At 39.3% G+C, this 16,454-nt stretch overlaps 1 protein-coding gene across 1 annotated transcript in view; it reads right to left on the reverse strand.

The window, feature by feature from the left end:
• The window catches only part of LOC122812984 (E3 ubiquitin-protein ligase rnf213-alpha-like), a 1,982,151-nt gene that overhangs the window by 1,379,153 nt on the left and 586,544 nt on the right, over window positions 1–16,454 (reverse strand). Inside the window, 1 exon segment of the mRNA XM_044085079.1 lies at window positions 8,536–9,910. Within this exon segment, the coding sequence (XP_043941014.1) occupies window positions 8,536–9,910 (1,375 nt within the window).

A 16,454-nucleotide genomic window follows, 5' to 3' on the forward strand; every position in this document is an offset into this window, starting at 1 on the left:
ACAGAAGTGATACCCGGGGTAAACCTATGATCTCCCATCCACTCATCAAGATTCCTCTTGAAGAGAGTCAATGAGGGACTCTGCCTAACCTGGACTGGGATTTTATTCCAGAGTGAAGGGAGCCTCTGGGTTATGAATCTGTCCCTCCAGCATGTCCTATTTATTTCAGTGCTGAGGTTCAAGTCTCTCGAGCGCGTAGCTCGATGGGATTTTGATTTTCTGAGGTGCAGCATGTCCATTAATTCCGGGTTGGACATGGCTTTATACGTCAGGCACAGATCGCCTCTGAGCAGGCGGTATGCCACTGAGTAGAGCTGGAGTTTCTTTAACCGTGCAGCATATGACATCTGTTTGAGCCCTTTGATCCTCTTGGTGAGGTACTTTTGGGGTCTTTCCAGTTGCTGCAGGTGTCTGGTAAGGTACATCCCAAAAGGGGTATTGTACTCAATTATGGGCCTGATGAGGGATGAGTAAAGAGGCACGATGACCTCCCCTGATCTAGATGTGAATCCCTTCATGATTAGGTGGGCTATATAAAATGTTTTTCTAACCACTTTGGCCACGTGGTTGTCAAATGAGAGATTGCTATCAACTTGTGTCCCCAGGTCCCTAATTACTTCTTCTGTACTTAATGGATTACCACCTATGTGGTAATTTGTGGGCACTTTGTTTTTGCCAAAGGGGATGACTATACATTTTTTGGCGTTTGGCTTGAGGCCATGGCTCTGGCACCAGTTGTCTGTTTCTATGAGGCCCTTTTGGAGGATGCTTGTGTCAGCTGGAGAGTCGATTATGGCGCCCAGTTTGCAGTCATCTGCAAACTTGGTCAGCCACAGTCCTTCCATGTTGGCCTGTACCGCCGAGTAATATATTCCGAACAAGAGGGGTCCCAGGACTGAGCCTTGTGGGATGCCACTTGTAACTGGTTTGGAGTCTGACATGGCTCCAGCAATTCTAACCATGTGGGTTCTGTCCTTGAGCCAGTTTGCAACCCATCCAGTGACATAAGGGTTTATATTTAAGCTGGTGAGCTTATCTATAATGCCCGAGTGGGGTATTGTATCAAAGGCTTTTGCGAGGTCCAGGTAGGCTGTGTGGACCACCTTCCCCTCGTCAATGGCCTTAGTGACTGTTTCAAAGAAATCAACCAGGTTTAAGAGGCAGGATCTGCCCTTAACAAAGCCAAACTGGGTAGGATCCAGTGTCTGTAGGTCCCCAATATCTTTATTTATGAGGTCCATGATGATCCTTTCCATAGCTTTGCAGACCAAGCTAGTCAGGCTTATGGGGCAATAGTTTCCAGGATCCGTTGAGGCACCACCTTTGTGGAGAGGGACCACTGTTGCTGTACGCCACTCTTTGGGTACATATCCTGTAGTAAGGCTGAGATTGAACAGTAGTTTTATGTTTGGGTTTAGCTCTTCTTGGAGTTCATGTAGGCCGTAGCCGGGGCCACCGTCTGCTCCCATTGATGCTGTGTTTTTTGCTTTGGAGAGAGCAGCTCTTACCTGAGCATCTGAGATGTCAGGGGGGGCAGCACTCTGCTGGGATAGATATTTGCCCTTTTAGTGGGGAGGGGGGGGGAGAGGTTTGCACTGAACCTGTCAGCTAGGATGTTGGCAATGTCTGTGGGTTCGGTGTATTTTTTTGTCATTTTGGACTAATTCTGAGCATATCTGGGAATTCCCACCCAGGTTCCTAACATAACTAAAGAAAGCCTTGTGATTATCCTTAGTGTCCTGTGCAATTTTTCTCTCGAAGCTGGCCTTAGACGGTTTTATGAGTGCCCGTAGTTTTTTATAATATATAAACATATATAAACAGCTTTAGAACAAGTTAAAATATATTAGCATCAATAAAGACTGTTCATTGAATTACTTGCATGCAGATGTGACCTGCATATAAGATAAAACAGGATAGAGTATGCGGCATAAGCAATTCAGCCAATTAGAAATTATTGCATTTTTCAGCCTTTGCTTCTTTTGTTTAACCAGAGTTCATAGCAAAAAAAAAAATAAAAGACTCTCAACAAAATTAACAGTTCCAGAATCCAAGAAAATGTTAAGAACATTAAAAATGAATGCTAATATGAAACAATTAAAGGAAGCAATGGAATTTTAACAAGATCAGTGAAGTTGGAAAGTTGAACAGAATTAACAAAATTAAGAAGACCACACATTTTTAATATAATCAGACTACTGGTAAGATGAACAGAAACAGAGGCCCTAGCCAGATAAAACAGGTTTTGGGGAATCTTAAACAACGCTAGGTCTCAATCTGTCTGCCCTACACAGAGAACAGTTGTTGAGGCATGGGAATCATTTGCATTATATATTGCCACTAATATGTAGTCCAAGCATGCAGAAGACTTTCAAGATGTAGGATCAACAAATAGACATTAAAGAGAATGTTGATCTACACTCTTCAAAACTTGCTGTGGAAGTAAAATATTTCACCTTCTACAAAGCATGCTATAGCAGTGAAGCCTCACAGAAAAATAAGAGTACTGAAGTTATTGTGAGACAATTTTGGAATATAACAGCATTCTATAAGGTCAGCCATGGAATATAAGTGGCACATGTGTGTTCTATAGATTTCTAATCAACATCAACTTTGACAGAAACCACCTTCTGTGGGCGTGGCTCAAATAGGGGTGTTCCTTGTGTTCAGTGTGGGTGGGGCTTAAGGGGCGCCAGAACAGTGCTTCGCCTAGTGTGCCGTTTCAGCTAAGGCCGGCCCTGTATGTATATAAAATACATCTGTACAAAAGCGCATGTGCGTGCGTGTGTGTGTGTGTGTGTGTGTGTGTGTGTGTGTGTGTGTGTGTGTGTGTGTGCGCGCGCATTTAAACACAGTTAAGTACTTCTGATTTCCTTTCTTAGTGTTCTTAATGCAAGGGCACATAGCAAATGTAAGTTAAAGTAAATTTAGCTGTATATTACGGTTGCTCTCTGACAATGCAAGGACTGACTCAAAGTCAGTGGGAATCTCTTACAGTGGATCTGCATGTAACAGATATGCATCCTCCATTTGGAACGATGTCACACAAAGCATAAAAGACCTTTTTTATGAAGAGTATCAGTGCACCTAGTCGATAGGGTTGCCACCTGACTCTGTTTCTGCAGTTCTGGCCTGAGTGTGTGTGTGTGTGTGGGGGGGGGGGGGGGGGGGCTTGAAAATGGTAAATGCGTTTATACTTTACAAGAAAAAAATTTACTGACTTTTCTGTAAATGTCACAGAAATCTTTGCTACTACTCTTAATTTATCTTAACACAAACTATTATAAATAGCATTTAAAGCTTAGAATTTCAATACCTTGTTGCTGCTTATGTAAATTTGTCAGAAGAGGTGACAATTGCCTTTAAACCCCCGACTGATCTAATTGCTTTGTTTTGCTATGAAAGTGGAGTGTTATGTTCTCCTCCCCTCTGCAATAAAACAGTGGAAACAATTCCACAGCTTTCTGTCATTTTTTATATCAGCTGCTGTGTTCCTGACATTAGCAGGATTAATTACCCATCTAAGACTGACAGCAGTACCTGACAGGGTAAACTACAGACTTAACTGTGTCTATGATATGTCATGCAGGTGGAGATGAATTTCTCTGCAAAGTATTTGAGAAGTTGGGTTTGAAAAAAAAAAGTAGTTGGGCTTTCCCTTCCTTTGACTCCAATGCAAGGAAATAAAAGTTAAAAAAAACTACAAGCAGGTTTCTGGTACATACACAGTGCTGGAACCATATTGTAGGGAGAAAAGAAACCCAACGATTGAGTTAAACTGTATGAAAGGGTGGAGTGTTCCTTTAAGGAAAGCCGGTGACACAGTACAGAAGGCAAGGAAGTTATCAAAAGAAAGGAAGAGAGCAGGCAGAAGTGGGAAATAAATAAGACCAGGCCAAGAAAGAATAGTCGCTGGCTAACAAAAGAAGCTAAGAGAGCAGTCATAGTGAAAAAGAACAAAACAGCATATGAGAAATTGTACCAGTAGACAGGACGAGAGATCTAACAGACTGCAAGACACTGAGCAAAAGATAAATAAAATAGCCATCAGAAACTATTCATACAGGATTCTAGCAATAATCTGTGCATGAGTCCAGAGATGATCAAAGACAGATGGAAGGAGTACGTGAATAAGCTTCTGAACGAAGAAAACCCCACTGAAGTTGTAGTGCCCCATGCACAGCTTGTGGTGAAAGAGAAGGAAGAATCCTCTTCATTGTGGAACTGTGCAGCTTCCTGTCAGCAGCTCTGTCAAGCCTGCCATTGCAGTCTGCTGAGGGGTAGCAAAACAAAAACTACCTTTCATGATGGTACTTGTGTCACCCAAAGGGTAGTCTATCTAGAGATGTGTGCAGGATGTCTGGCATTCTATGTTGGCAAAACTGAGCAAGCTTTAAAAACACGTATTTATGAACACATTCATGACATTGCCAACAAGAATGAGAATAGTGCCCTGTACAGACATTCCACCCAATGCAGTAGTTACAGTAAGTTTCACTTTGGCATATTAAAGAAGATCATTCTAGACCTCAGAGGGGGGGACTAGAAAAATTATATAAAAGTTTGTGAACTGCATTGGCAATTTAGACTGGGGGGGGCTATTTTTCATCCTGGTTTAAATTATAGTGTTTCAGTTGCACATGTATTAAATTTTAGGACTAGCAAGTTATAGCCTATGTTTTTATGACCATCTTGTTATATTTTATACGTTACTTTTTAACAACTAAATGTTTTGGTCACCTGATGCCTTTTGGTGTGCTGCCTTTCTGTACTTCAAAGATTATATGTATATGCTTCTCCTTATGTGTATTCTTTTCTGGCCCTTTAAAGAATACAAATGTTCTCATTTATTGAATTAATTATTCAACTCCCAATTAAATAGTTTTTTAAGTTCTATTTTAATGGTGTTGTGGCAGGAGCATTTTTTTCTGATGAAGTCTATTGTATGAGACGAAAGCGCTCAACGCTGTTTTAAACATATATTTCTTTCAGGTTATTTTAATAAACATACATTTTTTTTACCATTGGTGGACCCTCTTTGGCGTTGCTTCATTCTGGTTTTGAGTTTATTTTGTTTACAATCACAACAGGATGAGGAGTCACAGAGTTCTTTGGAAAAATTTGGAAAAGGAGGGGTAAAAAATCTTAGGCATTCCCTAGATCAGCTTAAACTTTTCATCACACTTTTTGCTCTTCTCTGCATTAGAGAGGCCAAAAACTAAATCTCTATCCAAAGAAGAATTTAAAATATAATTTTTAATATCATCTCAGAGGTTCTGAGAATGCAGCCATGCAAATCTGCTCAAAACAGAACCAGTGGCCACAGCCCTGGAAGAAGTATCAACAGTCACACACACACACACACACACACACACACACACACACACACACACACACACACACACACACACACTCTCTCTCTCTCTCTCTCTCTCTGTATACAATGAGTAGTGACTAGAACTATAGAAGAAAATTAATTATTTTGAAGCAGATTTTTCCTCACAAGAAGAAATTGCTGATAAAGCATTCCTCATACTTTCACAATTAGTCAGGACAAGCCTTAACATATGAACATGACAATTCAAAATTCTGAAAATCAAAGTTGCCACTTGTCTCCCATACTTAATAACCTTCTCATCCTTACCAGAGATAGTAGAATTGGATTAACTAAGTGTTTAGCAGCAGAAGGATTAACTAAAGCCATAGTTGTTGGTATCGGGCTTAGGAACAGTAGATAAAAACCTACAAGACTGAAGAGCTTTATACATCTTGCCTGCCTTTTTTGCGAACAGCTGGCTGATTGGCAGGAATACTGCCGGCAGTAACACACATCTTCCAAAGCTGCCAGAACTGGAGGAATGGTGCAGGTTCTGGAAATTATTTCTGTAACAGCTCATAGTAGTTTCTGAGAGACTGAGATACCTTGGTGTTCTCCCAGTGAAAACATTGAGACATTCTGGAAATAGTGTCAGAGAAAGAGAAATCCAACAGGAAGAATCAGAAACTGAGGTCTCCTCTGAGTATAAATAAGACATCTGAGGAGAAAACCCTGTATCTGTACTTTCATCCTCCTGTCCAGATTCAGAATCTTGAGCCTCTTCAGGAAAGGAAGTATTCCTCTTTCTTTTACAAGAAACTACCTTACAAAAAGGATCAATAGCCTGAATTAAACTCTGAACCAGATCCAGTAAACTGCTCCTGTCTAAGGAGATTCAAAGAAGGGCAGATACATGCTTAGTTTTCTACCTTTTTGACAGGAAAAATAGGGCCAATAGTGTTATTAGTGGCAGCAGCAGCTTCCCTAGGGTTGGGCACAACATTCTGACAAAATGGGAAAGCCTTTTCTGTTCCCTCTCCCAAGACCAATAAGAGTGGTTCTCCCTTTCCCACTGAGGGAACCTCAACAGCTGCAGAGGATGTGGCTAACCCCCAGTCCATAGTGATGGTAGGTGCTACACCAAAGGGATCTGGGGTAAAAGATTAGTAGTCTGAGGTACAACAAATGGCCTCAGCAGAGTTACTCACCTCTGCATGAGGCCAACTGCTAGCCTGCTGTGGTGGCAAAGGCTGTTTGCTTAACATTTTCTTTTTGTGGCTGGATGAAGGACTGACCATGGGAATGACAGTCTGTTCTATGGTCAAGTTGAAAATGCTGCCTCCTTCCCATGGAAAACAAACAGCAAATGCCAGTAAAAATAAAAAGTCTTTAAAATTCACTTTTTCCACAGACAAACACTGGAAAAAGCACTTATAAACACTATGCTATCCCCACAATGTAAAATAAACACAATTTCTTCATAGAAAAATGTTTTTCAGTTACTTTAAACAATTTTTTAAACTGACAGGAAAAAAACGTGCTTCTGTTTAAAAAAAAAAAAAAAAAACCCAGTAGTCTCATGATAGTCCATTAAAACACATACTCCTAACTTTAAAATAATTTTCCCAAAGAGGAAAGTGTAAACATTAAGCAAAATTATTAAATGAAGTTTTTTTTCCCTCAAAGGAAATACCTATCCAGCAAAGGAAAATTACAAGCTGACAACTGATCCTCAAAAACCTCTGAGGAATGTACTCTTCAGTGGCAGTAAAACTCTGCAAGGCGTGGTGCCCAGCCTTGTCTTTTAGTCATTTCCACTTGAGCTTCCGGACAGTTTGGGTAACAGAACATGCCCTGAAGCTTTGGAAGCTGGCCAGCTGTTACATCCTTGGTAGGCTACAGCCCATATAACTAAGGCTACTGCAGCAGTGATCAATATGATGAATATCAAAATAAGTCCAAATTTCGGTTCTTAAATTTGAGTTAATGATATTTTTTTCTTTCTGCTGAGGCACAAATGTCTTTGTTCATGACATTTTCCCACTTCTGTTGAGTTAGCAGTTATACCATTAACTTGTTACACTGTAGCACTCCAACACCACACAGAAATCACAATCCTTGCACATGACAAATTGGTATTTTTTCTATGATGTAAACCCTGCAAGGATTTGTAAGATTATGGCATTCACGGTTTTATTTTGTGGTGAAATGGTATTTCATTTTTAACAGCTGATTATAGGTGAGTTGTTACTATGTGTTGTGCATTCTATATCATACTGGAGTGTTTTTTTTTTCTGTGTGTCCAACTTGCCCCATCGGCTTATCCCCAGCAAAAAAAAAAAAAAAAAGGAACTGGGGCCACTTTTAGGTATTGGAACATGCTCTAAGAGCACGAGTGACCAAAAAAATGTAAAGGTTATGACTAAAACACCAAGATGAAAAACAAGTTAACAATGATTAGGATCCACTGAAAGCAAGACCAGCAGAGGTAAAATCTAAGATAAAAAAAATGAAAAACTCAAAACAACCAAGGGGAGTTTGTTTAAAATTAAAGTAGATTTTACAAAATTTTTTCAGCAGAAGCATATTCATGTTTAAACTGTGTACTTAAAACAGGTAACCGTGTCCTGGAAAATAACTTTCTATCTAGCACAAAATGAATTACTTGTCTGGACCAGTTCATTTTAAAGAATCAGCTTTATAGCACTCTGCACATTTAAAATGACTACCAGTACAGAACTCATACAGAAAACAAAATAATGTTCTCAGGCTCCCTGGAAGTCCAATCAGAAAACAGATACAATATTTATTAAAAGAGTGACATGCCTTTCTTTTAATATGAAGTCTATTTTGTGAAGTGTAAGTACTCCAAGCAGGATACCAACTGTGTGACACTAGTACAGCCTGCTTCCCCAAAAAAGTATTTTTTACTTTAGATGGTGGTGTAAAAATCCCTGAAAAACCTTAGTTTATAAATGAGGGCTATTCTGTGAAGACTCACCTTCAGAGGTGCAACAAACTAGACAGCCAATTGCCTTATATTCAGTAATTCAGTACATTTATTGTGGATTGCTGCCAGAAGAGTGTCAGTTCATTTATAGGTCAAAAAACACTGAAAATCTCTGCAAAATGCAGTAAATTAAGAGTATGTATACAGCAACACACAGGTATCCATCTCAGCTACTTCAGTCATTCCAAGATCACCCACAACTACTTACCCACTCCAGGTCTCATTGAGGAGATAATTCGGACTGCCATTCTATCTGGAAGTACATCGGCAGCACTTATCATTATATCCGGGACAGTGAAGTGACTCTGAAGATACCGCTGGATGTCTTGAGAGCTCTGTTTCAGGGCAGTGTGGATTCTATAATTGCTGAAATAGGATGGAACATAGGAGAGCTGATGCCTGGCATCACAGATAATTACTAGCTGATATTTCTTCTCAGCATTCCTTTCTAGATCCTGAAAAACCTGACCAAGGTAGACACTGGTCTCATATGTCAAACACTCTGGATTTAACAATGCAAATAATTTATTTTCATAAGAACCCCTGCACAAGCTTCTCCTAAGAAACAGTTCCACTTCTTCACAGCAAGTTTCCTCATTACAAAGAAGGACTTCATCACAGCTAGGCAAAGGCTGATCTGGGCTTTGCATATACAGGGACAGAGTCAATGCCAGTATATCAGATTTTGGACATACAATGAGGTTTGGCCTTCCGCGATGCAGAGAATGGTGAAACTGCCTTGTCACCCTTGCTTTTCTTTGCTTTGAAAGACTGACTAGAACATGGCCAAGACTGATAACATCCAGGTGCTTCTGCAGGAAGTCTGGCATGTTGGTCATGAATTTGCTCCATATAGATGTAATTGTTTCAGTAAGCCCATATTTCCCAAGCGTTAAGGTTTTGCTCAAAGAGTAATTTTCTAACTCATTTGATATCTCTACCTGTTCTTGCTCTGGATCAAAAGATTCATCACCACTAGAAAAAGCATTGCCATTTGAACTAAGTGAAGGACTTCTGCATTCCATTTCACTGTCATCTGTGTCACTGTTTGTACCTTCATCAATATCTGTCTGAAGTATTTGAAGTCCACTACCTTGCAAGGTATCATATTCTTTAAATGGAACGTGAGCATCATTACCACTAGAAGATGTTCTCCAACTACAAGTTGAGATGGCATGCCTTACATCTTCAAAACAGCAATCAGGCTTGACAAAAGACAGCAGTGTGATGACTTGCTTAGGAAGACAACTCTTGTCTGAAAGGTGTCCTAAAGAAGAGCACAAACATACAATTTGTTCTGCTGTATAATAGTTTAAAGGATAATATGTAGACCGAGTCTCATTCATAAATTCACACCACTGTTGATGACAGTCTTCCATTGCTTTGCATAATACCTGTAGCTGGTCAAGGACGTCTTCTGTAGCAAGCAGTTTTTCAATTCCATTAATGTCGTAATCAATGATAAAACAGGCCCTGCGCTGCTCATTGCACTTAATCTGAGCCTTCCAATTTCTGAAAAGGACATTTCCAGATGTATAAACCTTGATAAACATCGTTCCAAGCCTTTGTACATGTGTAAAGACCTGACAGAAAAAAAAGTGAAAATTAATTCCTTGTCTGAAGTTCAGAACTTAAAAAGGATGTAAAAAGTATATACCTTGTTTGTTTTTAAAACAAGCTTTCATCTGAAACAGTATGGCTGACTGGGAAATTTCAAATAACTCAGAAATTGCTTAGAACTATAAAGTCAAGATACTGAATGTGGAAATTAACACCTTTAAATGATTTTGTACAGTGAGGTCAATCTTGTCTGTTTGACCCATGGTACTTAGTGACTAATGAAACAAGAATTTGTGGACTAGAGAAAGCTTTATTCTTCCCCACTGGATTGCAGGAAAGCTCCAAGGGAAGGCCCAGATTTGGGATTGCATCTAGGTGCTCACCAATGCATTTCCATCTAGGTGTTCCCTCTTGAAACATACCCTGTGTAATTCTTTTCCTTTAATGCACTTTCAGACACTAAATTCAAACATATTTTGTCACAAAGACCCCATTAATCTGTATGCTACTCATCATAACTTCTCAGTATCCATCATGAGTCATGTTAGAATGGACTAGATTAATACCCCATCAAGAGTCGGAACAATAAACCTGGGTAGACAATGGAACTAAAACACCCTACCTGCCTATTATGTTTTTTTTTAATGCTTGGATTGGAATAAGCAGTACTGATAACTCTAAAGTCATAACCAGCATAGCAGTAGGGTGACCCTAACTGACTATGTAAGTGGGAAAATAACACAACAGAAGTACCTGCTTATCAAACTGGTAATATTTAATGAAACGGGTGCCTTTTTTTTGGTACTCAGCAGTATACAGTAACAGCATATCCCCTTACTGTGCACTGAGTAGAGCAAGGTATGTTAGAACAATGCTGACTGAGAGCAGTGCTGCATATCTTCTCTTTGAATGTTAGTAAAGAAGCTACTATTTTTTATATTTTGAAAGCAAGATCTTTTAGCAAGTTAAGGGTGAAACAATGGGGGTTGCATGTGGCCCAATCTTTGCAAATATGGTTATGTACACCTGGGAAAGAAAATTGTTGTTCCCTATGCAATATTTTAAAAACTGTAGATTGTATATACAACTTTTAGATAACATTTTTATTCTGTGGACAGGTCAAGCACAGGAAGTGGCACAGTTTGTGGTACATTTGGAATCTACTACTTGTTTCTTGAAATTTACATATTCCATAGAAACATTTAGCATTAATTATTTGGATACTACTATTACTAAGGCAAATGGAGAATTTGCTTCAAATATTTTTCAAAAGCCGACATTTTCTAACTCATATTTACATTTTACAAGTTACCATCCTTTTGCTCAGAAACTTAGGTTAGTTAAAGGTCAATTTGTTATGCTAACAAGGATGTGTTCTAAATATCTGACATTTATTTTAGAAAAATGTGTTTTAGAAAACATGTTTATTCAGAGGGATCACACAACTGTGTTGGTGTGAAGTACTGGTGACGGAATTTCCAAAGATTGGGGTATAAAATATATACCCATATTAGGTGTAGGTCTGGGGGAAAAGGACCTTGAGTGAACCAACAATTTTGATTCTGGTCAAAGATCTCTAGATAGTGGTTTCCATCAAAAAGCCCTAGTGCTGAAATACAATTCAGGAGCGAAGTGGGTTATGGAAACCATTAAGAAGCACTGGGCTATATTTAAGATGAATCCCAAAATTGTTGACATTCTTGGTAGTGACCCACATTTTTTCTTTAAAAGGGGTAAAAATATCAAGGGATTAGTTGAGGTTTCCACCACACTTGAGTTAGAAGGAGGAGAAAAAAGAAAAAAAGGCACAAATCAGATGTTTATCATACAATCAGTGTAGGTATATCAATGAAGAATACAGTTTTGTTTTAGAGAATCAATTAATATCAGTTATTCAAAAAGTTAAAGGTAGTTGTGACACTAAAGAGGTGATTTATTTGTTAAAAATGTTTTACCTACACTGCTTTCTATGTTGGGAAAACAGAAAGGCATTAAAGAAACGTACATATGAACACAATTACGATATTGCAACTAGAAACGTAAATAACACCCTTTTTCAGCATTCTACACAGTGTGCGGGTTTTGTTAACATTTGCCATTTTAGAAAAAGTTATGTATGACCCCGGGGGGGGGGGTGCATATGAGAATAAAACTGAGTACAAGGAGCTTTTATGGCAGTTCAGATTATGTGCAGTAATCCCACCAGGTCTGAAGCTAAGTTATGATTTATTACTGATTGAGTTTGTTGTAACTTACGTTCTTCCTTGGGGAGTAAAAAATTTGGTGTATCAGACAATATATTTCTTAACTTTCTTTTTATCTTGTGCTTAATAGAATATAAATTAGAATTTTAGAAGGTTATAAAATAAATATAAGTTTGCTTCATTATGTATATACTGTTTTGAAATATTACTTTTTAATTAGAAAATTTTTAATTAGCAGGTGTTTTTTAATCCTCGTCTTTTTTGGTTACACAGAGTTACATCAGCAGGATTAGGTTTTATAAGATCTACTATGAACAATGTGATTGGTTAGATCAATCATGTGATCAATTATATTAGTATTTAAATATTGGTTAGGCAGTCTTGAATGAATTTCATATTGTTCTGAGGAAGTCTGACTGCAAAAACATAAGGATGAAAGTGCTCAGCTTAACTATTTGTACTTATGCATTGTTATATTATGTGCAGCATGTTCTTTTTTGGATTAATAAAGAGGTGGTATGGAAGCTCTTTGCTGGCACAAAAGTGTGTTTGTTGGTTCTGATACTGAACTTTCCTGGCTGTCTTTATTGTTAGTGCACTTGTTCTTTTCTTTCTTTGTTTTTTTTTTTTTTTGTGTGGACTAACTTTACTTTCGAAGTTCGAAGCTATATTATTGACCGATGTGGCTTGACCCCAGACATCTATGATTATTTCAAACTGTACACAGAAGAATGAGATGCAATTCTGGTAGCATGAAGGGTAAAGGCCATAAATATTGTAACTCATTCTAAAATCTGAATTCTGAAATAAAGCACAAGCTCTCTAATTTTAAAGCACAAGGAACTGAAGGAGCAAAGGGGTGGTGTACTTATATTGGAATGGCTGATTACCTGTCTGGTTTCTGTTTCCAGGCAGGCAGAGGCATGCTAATAAGTAGAGATGGTGATGCAAGTTATCTGCATTTCTGTGTATTTATAAGTGAGCCACAAGGTAAGAGAATGAAGGAAAAGTGGAAGCCATAGATCTCCCAGACACTAACATCGTCTGTCTGTGTCCTGTGTCATTCTGTCATATTCTAGATGGGACTGTCAGAAAATTTACGGCCTCAGCTACTGAGTAAATCTCCATGTGAATGTATGTAATTAAATGTTAGGCAGTGATTATTAGATCATGGATAATAGCTATACAAGTCTTCCAGAAGAAAGACAAAATCTTATACATACAATTGTGATCATTCATATTTCATGTCTTCACTGAGGGGAAGGAGAATGTCACAAACTCATTAAAATATGAATCTTTAAAAGCTGTTTCTGGCCATCACCATTCATATGACTGCAAGATACAGATTATAACCCTGTCAGTGATGCCTATTCATTCATCCTTCCTCATGTGCGGGAAATAAAAAGAATTGGGGCGTCTCTTGAAACTCAATGAGAATCTCAGTGCATATTTGTTTAAGGAGTGAGGAATATGGTGGTTTTACAGGCTGATATATTAGAAATGGATGATATATTAATTATGCAGCCTTGCAATGCTACTGCCAATGTCCGAGTCAAAAACTACCCTAAAACATGTAAAGTGTTTCCTGCCATCCCCCTTCAGATTGTACAATGATTATTACAATACTGGTTCTCTGCTGATGCCTGGTAAAAGGTTCAGGGACTCAATCGGAAGGTGATTTACACAGAAAAGAGAAACCTTCCCCCCACCAGGAAGGATAGCTGATCTCTGTCCAGTTGATTCCCCACCTGCCCTATGGCCTTCTGCCTTCTGGGTTGTTAAAAAAAAACACATCACCAGCAGTGCAGTAGATGACCCTATCTCTACATCAAAAGGATGGTCTCAAAATGTGGAAATCTGAAATATATTCAAATATATATATATAGCCTATTGTACCGACTCTGACAAATTGCTAAGGTTTTTGTTTTATTTTTTATTTTCATACTCTCTCTGCCTTTAATAACGGATATTTTCAACTCCTGCTGTAAGAAAATATCCTTTACTTAGATGTAATTGCCATCTGACCTTGCTCTGCAAATTGCCTAGATATTCCTTAGCACTCTGTGTAGAGGTACAATGCATATTTAACCTGTTCCAAGGGTATATATATTCTGCCTGCAATTGCCTAGATATTTCCTTAACACTCTGTGTAGAGGTATAATGCATATTTAATCCTGTTCCAAGGGTATATAGCCTGCCTGTACTTGCTGTTATATCACTGCATTTATCTGCTCCTCACAACGGACTTTTAAAAATGTATAATTGCATTTGTTTTTAGATTGTTTACTAGTGGTTGTGACACTTTCTAAACCTTGTCAGTACTGCTCTCTCTCCCTGTCTTGCTCCTTGCTCTCCTTCTTTGCTGATCTCAATTACTTTTTACCGTCTACTTAACCTTCCCTCTCCTATACCCTTCTTCTAGACCTACTCCTCTGTTCCTTTACCTTTTCCCTTCTATATGTTTCTCCACCTCCTTTACTGTTTAGCTCATACTTCCCCCTTCTCCCTATACTTACTTTTTGTCTGTTTCTCCCCTCTCTTTTAAAGCTCACCTATCCTGAGGGTCCATCAGTACTTCCCAAATTACACGGACTCCTCGCTCAAAGCCAAGTTCGGCCCACCTGGTTTCTTATCCTGCTAACCAGTTCGGGCTTATCCGAAAGGAACCCACAGTGTGGAATCCCTCACCTTTTGCTCTCAATAAATGGATGTAACTTTAAAACCAAAAACAAAGTCAATTTACCGTAACATCCTTATATGCTAGCCTATCCCCCAGTGTGCGTCTCAGCAGTCTACAGCATACCTCAAAGATCCCACTCTAACTCACTACCTCTAATCTCCCATTCCATTATTCTATCCCTCTGAAGACTTACCCTGGTACTCACTGTTACCGCTACCTTTTTCCTACCTCTGTCTCTAGCTCCATTCTATCTCCCCTTAGTCTCTCTGCCTGCCTATTTCCTCCACTCACCACTAGGTGGCAGCACATTCCCACTTGTTGCATACTCCTACCCTACTTTTATAATAACTTTTTGCTGTCTTCCTGTCTTTTTTGAGTTTTCTTCTAACACCTACCTCTTTCTCCCACATATTTACTACAGCCTACTATCCCATAAATTTTCTCCTCTCCCCCTCCACTAACCTATTCTCCTCTCCCCCAGAATTACTCTGTTTCCTCTATCACTCCTACCCAGCTTTTATTGCACTTTCTCTTACTTACCTCAGCTCCTTCCTGCAGTGGCTGATACTTTTTCCAGCAGGGCTCTTCTGCTCTGTTGCTCTATCCCGCTCCATTCGCCCTGCAGGCTCACTCCGCTCCCCTACCCTGCCCCCAATTCTCACCTGCCCCAAGTGGTCCTAAATTTATTGCCATCCCTTACTCCCTCCCCATTTTCAACACCAGTATAACTCCTCCCTCTCCACCAATCACACCTGTCCTTATACTCCTCCCCATTACATCACCTCAGCTTACTTCCATCAAACCTATTTCATGCCTGGGACAACCATAACTCACCTGACATAGTAGCCATCTCTGAAACATGGCTCAAACTACACATAACTGACTCAGAATTCCTCTCCCCCAGATTTCAATGCATCCGATCTGACCGCCTAAATAAAAGAGGTGGTGGAGTCACTCTACTTTACTCTAATCACCTATCTATCACACCTTTCCAAAATCCTATTCCTTCCTTTCATAATGCTGAACTAGTAATTGGCATGCTAAAATTAAATAAGCACAAAAGTATCTGCATCATCTCCCTCCATATTCCCCCCGGCAATAACACCAATACCTTAGAAGACTTCCTCTCCTGGACCTTCACAAATATAAAGCAAGAAACATACATACTGGGAGATGTAAATATTGACTGGCAAAAAATCATAGACCCCAATCCCTCCCTGCCTATTAACCTATTCAACTTTACTCAACTTATTCACACCATCACTAGACCCAACAAAACCAACCGCCCCAGCTCCATCCTAGACCTGATACTAGTGTCTCACCCAAACAGAACCACTACATCAGGCGTCACTCCCAACCCATTAGATGACCACCTCCCTGCATTCACCCACAGAGCCACCTCCTCCTCCCCATACTCCCACCACCTCCTACATACCTGTAACCTAACTAACTTTAACCCCTCCACCTTCACTACCTCCCTTAAGCTCATTAACTGGAACCCTCTAAAAACACTGCCTCTTGACAAAGCCATAGATTTCTTCAACTCTACATTCCTTTCCATCTTAAACTCCCTAGCTCCAACACGAACCAAAAGGGTTAAAGCCAAAACAGCACCCTGGCTCACTAAAGCTACCAAAAAAATTATGCCACAAAGAGACAAATGTTAGAAAAGCTACCACCATC

The sequence above is a fragment of the Protopterus annectens genome, chromosome 10.part0 (genome assembly GCF_019279795.1).
Source record: "Protopterus annectens isolate FY-2018-M chromosome 10.part0, PAN1.0, whole genome shotgun sequence".
In the NCBI taxonomy this organism is placed as follows: Eukaryota; Metazoa; Chordata; order Ceratodontiformes; family Protopteridae; genus Protopterus; species Protopterus annectens.